Raw genomic sequence first — 12,456 nt, 5'->3', positions numbered from 1 at the left:
ATCTGATTTAGTTCACTTAGCATAATACCTTCCAAGTTCATCCGTGTTGTTACAGATAGCAAAATTTCACTCTCTTTTATGGCTGAGCAGTACACAAAGCTGAGCTGTGTGTGTGTACATACATACATCACGTCTTTATCCATTCAGTTTGGTTTCTTTCTATCTTGGAAGTTATAAATAATGCCACTGTGAACATTAAAGAGCATATATGTTTTCAAATTAGTATTTTTCAGCTATATATCTAGGAGTGGAATTGGCGGGTCATATAGTAGTTCTCTTTTTAGCTTTTTGAAAAACCTTCATAACTGTTTCTTACAGTGTCAGTACCAGTTTACATTCCTACCAGCAGTGTAGGAGGGTTCCTTTTACATGCTTGCCAGCATTTATTTCTGTTCTTTATGATAATAGCCATTCTTTTGATGACAGTGAGGTGATAACTCATTGTGGTTTTTTTGTTTTATAGTTCTTTCTGGCTATCCTTGGATCTTTGTTGCTCTGCAAGGGCTTCTCTAGTTGTGGCTACTCGTTACTGCAGAGCAGGAGCTCTAAGGCATGCGAGTTTCAGTAGTTGTGGCACAAGGCTTGGTAGTTGTGGTGCACAGGCTTATTTGTCTCACAGACCAGAGTTTGATCCCGGGTCCCCTGCATTGGTAGGTAGATTCTTAACCATTGGACCACCAGGGAAGTCCGGTTCTTTGTGATTTTGATTTGCATTTCCCTCATGCTGAGTGTTATAACATTTCCTATATCTGTTGGTCATCTGCATTTCCTTTGGAAAAATGTATACTCAGTTCTTCTAACATTTTAAATAAATGGATAGTTTGGGGGTTTTTTTGATGCTGAGCTGTAAAGTTTTATGTTAGATATTAACTCCTTATTAGTCCTATCTCTTCACTTGGGCTTCCCTGGTGGCTCAAATGGTAAAGAATCTGCCTGGAATGCGGAGACCCAGGTTCAATCCCTGGGTGGAGAAGATCCCCTGGAGAAGAGAATGGCTACCCACTCCCAGTATTCTTGCCTGGATAATTGCACGGAGAGAGAAGCCTGGTGGGGGGGGTCACAAAGAAAAACACTTAGTATGTCAGTTTGCCTCCTGTATACCAACCCGATTATGTTGAACTTCTTAACTTTTTATAGTATTGTGTGTGTGTGTGTGTGTATAAAACTCCTTATATATATTATATGTATATAAAACTCCATATATATATATATAGATATATATATATACACACACACACAAATATATATACACACAGATATATATATATATACTGTATACCGTCCTGATTCTAACCTGATCATGCTGAATTTCTTAACTCCTTTTATATCGTTATTCGGTTAGTGGTGTTTTTTTTTTTTTTTTTTTTTAGTGTTTAGGTTTTTCAGTACCTGAAGTTTGACATTGTAAATCAAGAGCCTGTGTGTTTCCTCCCCCCTCACCTTCTACTGTACCTCAAGTTAAGCCTCATGTTTTGAAGTTAAACTAAGGGGAAAACTGAGAAACTATATATATTTCAGTTTTTTCCCATTGTCCTCCACATACATGCCTTAAGCTTTGCCTTTTTAAAAATAGTTCAGCAAATAAACTTGATTTGTTAGATTTCAATTTTATCACTTATATGAAGCAAACAACTATTCTAAGACACACTTTTCCCGTATTTTAGCATCTCTAAAATTGGGATAGGATTTACAACTGTCTTAACTTGTCATGGTTTGATTGGCATTGTTTTTTCTCCCTCTTAGTGGTATATAAAATAATGATGCATTTTATATTTCTTGAGATCTTAGATTGATTATCATAATCATTGATTTTATGTTCAAAAATGTTTAGTTGATAATTTTGTGTTGAAAAGATGTTAAAATACAATTATGCTGTGCTGCAGGTCATTATTTGTAACTAGTTTCAGTTCCTTATAGTTAAGTAATCTAAACATGGTTTTATTAGCTGCGAACACATGAAGATCCCTAATAAAGAGCTTTCAGGGTGTCTGCTTTTTGAGGGAAGATTCCATTGAGCCCTTTTCTGTTGAAACCCTTTTTACTCTCATAGATCATTTTATAGAATGTCTTATGTTAGTTATGAAAGGCTCGTTTGGTTTCATGTTAAAGACATCCTTGAAGAGGTTTCGGTTATTATTGGCTTATTTCTTAAAACTTGCTCACACAAGAATTTTTTTTTTCTTTTTAATTTTTGGCCATGCTACACTGCATGTGGTAGATTAGTTTCTTGGCTAGGGCTTGAACCCGGGCCCCCTGCAGTGAAATGTGGAGTCTTAATAACTGGACCACCAGGAAAGTCCCTCACATATGAATTTTGATATCAGATTTTATCCCTTAGTAAATTTATCTTCCTAAAGGATGGTAATCTAAAATTAAACTTTAAAACTGGAAAGCAATACTTTATGCATAATTGTTTTAACTCTTTACAGGGTATAGGGTTTTTTTCCCCTCTTTGATAAAAATGATTTGTGTTATTTTGTTGTTGACAGTGGAAGCAGCTAAGCTTATTTCCTGCTTCAGAAGTTACAGAGGAAGCAGACTCCTTTGGTTTTAGCCTATGATCTATATGTACTGACAAGTTAAGCATTTTTCTTGACTAAAGCTAGGGTAAGGGATGGAAACATGTCCATCCATTCTTACATAGCACTTCTCTGGGCCATAGACACCGTCAGATCTTGTATCCTTTGATCCCAGCTGGTTTTCTTATAGTGAATTCACAAATTTGTCAGTTTATGTTTTTAGCCTTTATTTGGATTAATTCATAAGTCATGGATCTGACTTAAGTCTAATTGGTGTACATATTTCTTCTGTTTAAGCTTCTATTAGGAAATTTGGTGTATGCACTATTCTTGTTATCCATTTCTGTTTTCTCTTTTCAGCAGAAGTTGTAGTTTCCTCTTTAATCTGATTATTGAGGTTTTATTAAGAAAGGCTATAAAGTGTTGTTCAAGTGCACCAAGTAGCAGAGCTAAGAGATTGCAGCTTTTCCTGTTCCCACCTCACCTTTGAGGTTTGACTATTGAACCTGAGATGTGCAGGGGGCAACAAGATGGGAGGTAGCCATGCCCCAGACTCCTTGTAGGCTCCATTTGTGCTAATAGCAGGAGCAGAGGTGACACTGGTGAAGGCTGTCCACTGCCACAGAAAGGCCCTGGAGTGTGTGTGAGTGGGATCAGTACCCAATTTTTTGCCAGGAAAATTTGTTGTGCTGTTACAAAAAAGAAGTTAAAATTGTTTTAAAAGATTACCTTTTAGAAAAAGCTTGAAGTATAGCATTAAATAATTCTTGAGGAAGTTTTTGTGTGTATAGATAGGTCTATACTTTTATAGTGAATAATACATTTGTTATATTCTTAGAGTTTTAGATGTATTGTGGGCTAGATGATATTTTTCAATTTTTTTTTTTCCCCTCTCAGGGTGCAGCCTTTGTAGAATTTGATGTACATCTTTCAAAAGATTTTGTGCCTGTGGTGTATCATGATCTGACTTGTTGTTTGACTATGAAAAAGGTATGTAGAAATTCCTTTAATTCTTACAGTTAGACAAAAGTTTAAAAATCAGCAAGTTTTATATATACATGCCATTATACATAGGAGACTTGAGCGTCTGTAGATTTGGTATCCATGAGAGGTCCTGGAACCAATCCCCAGCAGACACTGATGTATGTATGCTCAGTTGCTTTAGTCATGTCTGACTCTTTACAACCCTGTGGACTGTAGCCTGCTTGGCTTCTCTGTTCATGGGATTCTCCAGGCAAGAATACTAGAATGGGTGGCCATGCCCTCCTCCAGGGGATCTTCCTGACCCAGGGAGGAAACCCACATCTCCTGGCATTTTCTTTAAAACTGTGATGGGTATCATTTTCAGTTGAGTTGATCTGAAGTTAAGACTGAGAAGACTGGAGAACTACATGGGAAAGAATGAAGTTAGAACATTCTCTAACACCATATAGAAGAATAAACTCAGGGCTTCCCTGTGACTCAGTGGTGAAGAATCCATCTGCCAGTGTGGGAGACACAGGTTTGATCCCTGATACAGGAATATCCCACTTGCTGTGGAGCAGTTAAGCCCATGTGCTACCAACTACTGAGCCTGTGCTCTAGAGCCTGGAAGCCACAACTACTGAACTGAAGTCTTCGTGCCCTTGATTCACGCTCTGCATCAAGAAAAGCTGTCACTAACCACAACTAGAGAAAAGCCCATGCAGCAACAAAGACTCAACACAGCCCAAAATAAATAAAATTATTTAAAAAAAAAAACCCAAAAACCCTCAAAGTGGATTAAAAACCTAAATGTAAGACCAGACAGTATAAAGCTTAGAGGAAACAGGCAGAATACTCTTTGATATAAATTGCATCAATATTTTTTTGGATCTATCTCCTAGAGTAATGCAAATAAAAAACAAAGGGGATCTAATTACTCTGAAGCTTTTGCACAACAAAGAAAACAACCTACTGACTGGGAGAAAATATTTGCAAATGATGCTACTGACAGTGGATTAATTTCTAAAATATGCAAACAGCTCTTATAATTCAATAAATGGGCTGAAGACCTGAATATACATTTCTCCAAAGAAGACATACAGGTGGCTAATGGGCACGTGAAAAGATACTCAGTATTACTGTTAGAGAAATGCAGATCCAAGCTATAGTGAAGTACCACCTCTTACTGCTCAGAATGGCCATTATCAGAAAGTTGAGAAATAATAAATGCTGGAGAGAGGGTATGGAGAAAAAGGAACCCTCCTGCACTGTTGATGGGAATAAATTGGTGTAGCCACAATGGAGAACAGTATGGAGATTTCCTCAAAAAACGAAGTAAGTCTATATGATCCTGCAATACCACTCTTGGGATTTCCAGAGAAAATTATAATTTAAAAAAAAAATGCACCTTAATGTTTATTGCAGCACTGTTTAGAGTATCTCACACATGGCAGCATCCTGAATGTCCATCAGCAGATGAATGGATACAGGTGAATGTGTGAAGATACATACATGTACAGTGGAATACTACTCAGCCATAAAAAAGAATTAAATAATAGCACTTAGAGTGACATGAATGGACCTAGAGATTATCATACTAAGTGAAGTAAGTCGGGAAATGAAAGACAAATACCATATGATATCACTTACATGGAATCTAAAATATAATACAAATGAACTTACAAAATAGAGACTTAGAAAACAAAATTATGGTCACCAAAGGGGGAAAGGGATTATTTCATATAAATTTGGACTTTGAGATTAGCAGATACAAACTGCAATATATAAAATAAATAAACAACATGGTCCTACTGTATATCACAGGGAACAGTACCTTAATTCAATATCATAATAACCTGTAATGGAAAAGACTAGATATATCTATTTATTTATTTATATATATATATGTTTGTGTAACTGAATCACTGCTGTACACCCGAAACTGATAAAACATTGTAGATTAACTAACATGTACCAGACGCTGCATCAGTTCAGTTCAGTTCAGTCTCTCAGTCGTGTCCGTCTCGTTGCGACCCCATGAATTGCAGCTTGCCAGGCCTCCCTGTCCATCACCAACTCTCGGGGTTCACTCAGACTCACGGACATCAAGTCAGTGATGCCATCCAGCCATCTCATCCTCTGTCGTCCCCTTCTCCTCCTGTCCCCAATCCCTCCCAGCATCAGAGTCTTTTCCAATGAGTCAACTCTTCGCATGAGGTGGCCAAAGTACTGGAGTTTCAGCTTTAGCATCATTCCTTCCAAAGAAATCCCAGGGCTGATCTCCTTCAGAATGGACTGGTTGGATCTCCTTGCAGTCCGAGGGACTCTCAAGAGTCTTCTCCAACACCACAGTTCAAAAGCATCAATTCTTTGGCTCTCAGCCTTCTTCACAGTCCAACTCTCACATCCACACATGACCACAGGAAAAACCATAGCCTTGACTAGACGGACCTTAGTCGGTGAAGTAATGTCTCTGCTTTTGAATATGCTGTCTAGGTTGGTCATAACTTTTCTTCTAAGGAGTAAGCATCTTTTAATTTCATGGCTGCAGTCACCATCTGCAGTGATTTTGGAACCCCCCCAAATAAAGTCTGACACTGTTTCCACTGTTTCCCCATCTATTTCCCATGAAGTGATGGTACCGGATGTCATGATCTTAGTTTTCTGAATGTTGAGCTACATAATGTAGTGTAAATCTGTGACAAGGCACCTGACTCTGCCTGCTGGTGGATTCTATTATAATCAGTCATATGAGTTTGGATTATTTTCATTTATAGAAAAGGATCCTTCCCTTTTTTGTGAAATGGTGTTAGGAGAAGGAAGGAGATGCACCTATTTATTTATTTAAATCATCTGTTGTTGGGGATCACCATGCTGCATGGCTTGGGGACTCTTGCTTCCCTTACTAAGGATTGAACCCAGTCCCTCAGCAGTGAGAGTGCTGAGTACTAACCACTGGATCGCCAGGGAATTCCCAGGATGCACCTATTTAGATGAAAGACGGAGAATTAGACTTGGGACAGGTTGTTTTTGCTGTGGGGGAAATGTTAATGCAAAGTGAAACAAAAACGGATGGAATGGTGAAGGAACTCACTAACCAAGATTGAGATTAGTGACTCTAGCTGTAATTTCTTAAACTCCGTGAGGGTTAATTGAAGAGTTTAACTGACCCCTCATTTTTACCAGACTTTGATTGTTCTTTGATTGAACCTGAGTTAATTGCAGAATGAAAACAATAAATTGTTTATTGTTTTAGTAGTCATTTTTAAGTTGGTATTTTCCTTATAAAACCAATTGATGTTCATTTATTTTTATATACCAGTATTTTTTATACCAATAGTTCAGAAGATTATGAAGTGGATCTTCAGTGGTGGTCCAGTGGTTAAGAATTTCTGCCTGCCAGTGCAGGGGATTAGTGCTCAATCCCTGGTTCAGGAAGATTCCACATGCAATGGGGCAACTAAACCCACTTGCCACAGCTACTGAGCCTACTGGCCACAACTATGAAGCCTGTGCTCCCAGAGCCTGTGCTCTGCCATAAGAGAAGCCACAGCAGTGAGAAGCCTGAGCACTGCAAGAAAGCCTGCACTTGCCACAACTAGAGAAAGCCTGGGCGTAGCCATGAGGACCCAGTGCAGTCAAAAATAATAAATAAATAAAATTTTAAAAAGTAAAAAGATTATGAAATGAAACGTTGATCTTCCTTTTTCTCCTTGGTCATACTCTCTTTTCTACTTGGCAGTTTCTTGTGTATCCTTCTAGAAAAACTTACATAGTCTCATACTATATGTACTTTATGTGAAAATGAATAGAGATACACTGGATTTTAATTTGTTTGTTGGACTGATGATTTACTGGTGGTGCATTAACTCGTTTCCTTAAGATAGAAGTGCCTGAATAGTGTGACTTTTGGTTTATTAAAATCTAATAAAACAGATTTGCTTATTGTGAAAGCATCTATAATCAATTTTTTCATGACAATTGATTTCTGTTGTTTTTAATCAAACTTCAGTTTAAAAGATTTTGAAATGTTTAGAAACTTGACAGAAACGAATCCATATTTGGCTCATGCTTGCCTGTTGATTCCGTAGTTATGTAGCATGGATATATGTCAAATGTATACAGCCTGGCAGGAAACAGGAGAAATTACTGATCTATGGCTTGATTCTCAGTGTGTCTTCAGTGCTACAGCTTCTTCCTAGCTGTTTTTTTCTTCACTAAAAAAAAGTTTTTACCTACATTAAAAATTAAAAAGCCAGAATTTAAGAGCTGGAAGGTAGTGTTAGGTAGAAAGAGCTCCCCTTCGTGGGCTCACTGTGACCCCCAAACAATTATTCTTATCAGAAAATTGAGACATAGGGACTGTCTAGAGTGAATATTCAGTAATAACTTATGGCCCCATTTTCTTCTTTTTAGAAATTTGATGCTGATCCAGTTGAATTATTTGAAATTCCAGTGAAAGAGTTAACATTTGACCAACTCCAGTTGTTAAAGGTAATAATAGTGTGAAATGTTAGTTAATCTTTTTGACTTTACATTAATCATTTAGTTTTAGCTCTATTTGTATTTGTCTATATATACTAATGTTCTCTTTGTCCATGGGGATGGCTATATATACAGCATGTGTAGAGTCTATGCTTTGGTTTTCTGTTCTATTAGGAAGAATGAGTTTGTGCTCATCCATCTGTCATCTTTAACAGTTTCCATGGATCCCATTGGTTTTTGCTTTCATGAAGGAGACTGGGCTATAAGTCTTTGTAGGCCATAGGGGCTTTCAGTTTACTTCAGTTCAGTCTCTCAGTTGTGTCCGACACTTTGCGACCCCATGAATTACAGAAGGCCAGGCCTCCCTGTCCATCACCAACTCCCGGAGTTCACTCAGAGTCAGGTCCATTGAATTGGTAATGCCATCAAGCCATCTCATCCTCTGTCGTCCCTTTCTGCTCCTGCCCCCAATCCCTCCCAGCATCAGGGTCTTTTCCAATGAGTCAGTTGTTTGCATGAGGTGGCCAAAGTATTGGAGTTTCAGCGTTAGCATCAGTCTTTCCAATGAATACCTGGGACTGATCTCCTTTAGGATGAACTGGTTGGATCTCCTTGCAGTCCAAGGGACTCTCAAGAGTCTTCTCCAACACCACAGTTCAAAAGCATCAATTCTTCGGCACTCAGCTTTCTTCACAATCCAACTATCACATCCATACATGACCACTGGAAAAACCATAGCCTTGACTAGACGGACCTTTGTTGGCAAAGTAATGTCTCTGCTTTTCAACATGCTATCTAGATTGGTCATAACTTTCCCTCCAAGGAGTAAGCGTGTTTTAATTTCATGGCTGCAGTCACCATCTGCAGTGATTATGAAACCCCCAAAAATAAAGTCTGACACTGTTTCTACTGTTTCTCCATCTATTTCACATGAAGCTATGGGACCAGATGCCATGATCTTCATTTTCTGAATGTTGAGCTTTAAGCCAACATTTTCACTCTCCTCTTTCACTTTCATCAAGAGGCCCTTTAGTTCCTCTTCACTTTCTGCCATAAGGGTGGTGTCATCTGCATATCTGAGGTTATTGATATTTCTCCTGGCAATCTTGATTCCAGCTTGTGCTTCTTCCAGCCCAGCGTTTCTCATGATGTACTCTGCATAGAAGTTAAATAAACAGGGTGACAGTATACAGCCTTGATGTACTCCTTTTCCTATTTGGAACCAGTCTGTTGTTCCATGGCCAGTTCTAACTGTTGCTTCCTGACCTGCAGACAGATTTCTCAAGAGGCAGGGCAGGTGGTCTGGTATTCCCGTCTCTCTCAGAATTTTCCACAGTTTATTGTGATCCACACTGTCAAAGGCTTTGGCATAGTCAATAAAGCAGAAATAGATGTTTCTCTGGAACTCTCTTGCTTTTTCCATGATCCAGCAGATGTTGGCAATTTGATCTCTGGTCCCTCTGTCTTTTCTAAAACCAACTTGAACATCTGGAAGTTCACGGTTCACATATTGCTGAAGCCTGGCTTGGAGAATTTTGAGCGTTACTTTACTAGCGTGTGAGATGAGTGCAATTGTGCGGTAGTTTGAACATTCTCTGGCATTGTCTTTCTTTGGGATTGGAATGAAAACTGACCTTTTCTAGTCCTGTGGCCACTGCTGAGTTTTCCAAATTTGCTGGCATATTGAGTGCAGCACTTTCACAGCATCATCTTTCAAGATTTGAAATAGCTCAACTAGAATTCCATCCTCCACTAGCTTTGTAGTGCTGCTTCCTAAGGCCCACTTGACTTCACATACCAGGATGTCTGGCTCTAGGTGAGTGATCACACCATTGTGATTATCCGGGTCGTGAAGATCTTTTTTGTACAGTTCTTCTGTGTCTTTTTGCCACCTCTTCTTAATATCTTCTGCTTCTGTTAGGTCCATACCATTTCTGTCCTTTATCGAGCCCATCTTTGCATGAAATGTTCCCTTGGTAGCTCTAATTTTCTTGAAGAGATCTCTAGTCTTTCCCATTCTGTTGTTTTCCTCTATTTCTTTGCATTGATCGCTGAAGAAGGCTTTCTTATCTCTACTTGGTATTCTTCGGAACTCTGCATTCAGATCTTTCCTTTTTTCCTTTACTTTTTCACTTCTCTTCTTTTTACAGCTATTTGTAAGGCCTCCCTAGACAGCCATTTTGCTTTTTTGCATTTCTTTTGCTGGTCTGCTTTAGCTCTTTTTATTTCATACTTGACCTTCTATGCTATTGTTGATTTTTATACTTATTCTTAAGATCCTTCTCTATTTTATTGATACCATATAATTTTACATGATGATCCTTCCTGTTCTCATTAGATATCTTAAATGCTTGTTTGAGTGTAAATAGTTTTCTAAGCTGTTGATTTATATATTTCTTCTCCTTGGTTATTTGATCATGATCTTTTGTATATGTATGTGAATATAAAATATATACACTGATAAGGGCTTATTCTTATTAAAATAATAATTCTACATTTTATGTTTTTTCTAACCAGCTAGCTTTTCAAGCTATAGTTCTGTTAGCCATACGGTCAGAATCTTTTTTTAATGATTTTAATGATTTTTTAATGATTGCATTTTGTGTGTGTGTGTTTTTTCCAGCTCACTCATGTGACTGCATTGAAATCTAAAGATCTGAAAGGTATGTACCAATATGAAAACATTGTTTTCATTTCATGATTAGCATAATGAATTTTCTTATCCATTTTAATGTACTCTTTGTGACCTTAATATAATACTTAGTTATATAAATGTAATGTTATAGATGCAAAGGCTTTACATATAATACTTGTCAAATGCGTATGTGTCATGTGTACAGAAAGCATGATTTTTTACTTTTACGAGTTTTCTTAGCCTGATGATCAAACATCTTTATTATTTTGTACCTACCAATCTTTCCACACAGTCTTAAGCATTACAGAGGACAAGAGTGTATCAAATATAGAATCTAGCCCTATATAGTTACCTGAACTAGCGCTAGCATTTATCAGCTATGATCTCCATCTTTGTGTTTAACCATTACGTGCTTCACTTTCCTCAATGGATTATAAAGTCCCTTTGTAATTCCACTTTGCTTTCTGCCCCCGTAGAACTTAATACTGTATGGCATTCATCTTAGCCTCAATATGTCCCTTTTTAACCCTTTATTTTTGCACACGTTGTATCTCTTCCACCAGAATGTAAACCACTCAAGGGTGTGAAAATAGTTTTATATTCCCTGAAAAATTTATAATAAGTGGTTATAGTAGGTATTCATTAAATGTTTATCTGCAGTTAGGATAACAAGATAGTTGTAATGCCTTTATAAAGACATTGTGAGGTGCCCAAAACCCCGGAGCATAAATATGACTTTGCAAGCTTGTAAATGTTTCATAACTATTATAGTAAAATGAATTTACTTTTAACTTATTTTACTGGAAAATTTTATATGACTTAGTTTTTGAATTTCCATTGCACAGGATTAGTTACTTGTTGGTTTTGTTTTACTTTTTGTTTATTGGGGAGGTTTAAATCTTGATAGAAAAATTTTTTCTCTAGGGAAAAGTTCTGTGTACCTTTACATAATTGATTTTGGATTAAATGATATGCTATTGTAGAGTCTTTTAATTTTAAGTTGCTATTTCAAGTAGAAGTATTAGCAGGACTCACTTCAGTTCACGTCATTCTCTCAGTTGTGTCCGACACTTTGCGACCCCATGAATCAGCACGCCAGGCCTCCCTGTCCATCACCAACTCCCGAAGTTCACTCATACTCATGTCCATCCAGTTGGTGATGCCATCCAATCATCTCATCCTCTGTCATCCCCTTCTCCTCCTGCCCCCAATCCCTCCCAGCATCAGACTCTTTTCCAATGAGTCAACTCTTCGCATGAGGTGGCCAAAGTACTAGAGTTTCAGCTTTAGCATCAGTTCTTCCAATGAACACCCAGGATTGATCTCCTTTAGGATCAACTGGTTGGATCTCCTTGCAGTCCAAGGGACTCTCAGGAGACTTCTCCAACACCACAGTTCAAAAGCATCAATTTTTCGGCACTCAGCTTTCTTCAGAGTCCAACTCTCACATCCATACATGACCACTGGAAAAACCATAGCCTTGACTAGACAGATGTTGTTGGCGAAGTAATATCTCTGCTTTTCAATATGCTCTGTGGGCTGGTCATAACTTTTCTTCCAAGGAGTAAGCATGTTTTAATTTCATGGCTGCAGTCACCATCTGCAATGATTTTGGAGCCCCCCAAAATAAAGTCTGACACTGTTTCCACTGTTTCCCCGTCTATTTCCCATGAAGTGATGGGACCGGGTGCCATGATCTTCGTTTTCTCAATGTTGAGCTTTAAGCCAACATTTTCACTCTCCTCTTTCACTTTCATCAAGAGGCTTTTTAGTTCCTCTTCACTTTCTGCCATAAGGGTGGCAGAAATTTTTTCCATGATCCAGCGGATGTTGGCAATTTGATCTCTGGTTCCT

At 38.0% G+C, this 12,456-nt stretch overlaps 1 protein-coding gene across 6 annotated transcripts in view; it reads left to right on the top strand.

Moving 5' to 3' along the window:
* The window catches only part of GPCPD1 (glycerophosphocholine phosphodiesterase 1), a 69,788-nt gene that overhangs the window by 40,336 nt on the left and 16,996 nt on the right, over positions 1-12,456 (top strand). For 4 of the 6 annotated variants that reach the window (XM_069547956.1, XM_069547960.1, XM_069547958.1 and 1 more), the window contains 3 exons: positions 3,417-3,509; positions 7,899-7,976; positions 10,591-10,630. In XM_069547956.1, coding sequence (XP_069404057.1) covers positions 3,417-3,509; positions 7,899-7,976; positions 10,591-10,630 — 211 coding nt within the window. The remainder of the gene's footprint in view (positions 1-3,416; positions 3,510-7,898; positions 7,977-10,590; positions 10,631-12,456) is intronic. The other 2 variants (XM_069547959.1, XM_069547961.1) reach the window with 1 other exon arrangement.

Source organism: Ovis canadensis, chromosome 13 (assembly GCF_042477335.2).
Source record: "Ovis canadensis isolate MfBH-ARS-UI-01 breed Bighorn chromosome 13, ARS-UI_OviCan_v2, whole genome shotgun sequence".
Taxonomy (NCBI): domain Eukaryota; kingdom Metazoa; phylum Chordata; class Mammalia; order Artiodactyla; family Bovidae; genus Ovis; species Ovis canadensis.
The sequence above is the reverse complement of the archived record's forward strand: the minus strand, read 5'-3'. Positions and strand labels throughout refer to the sequence as shown.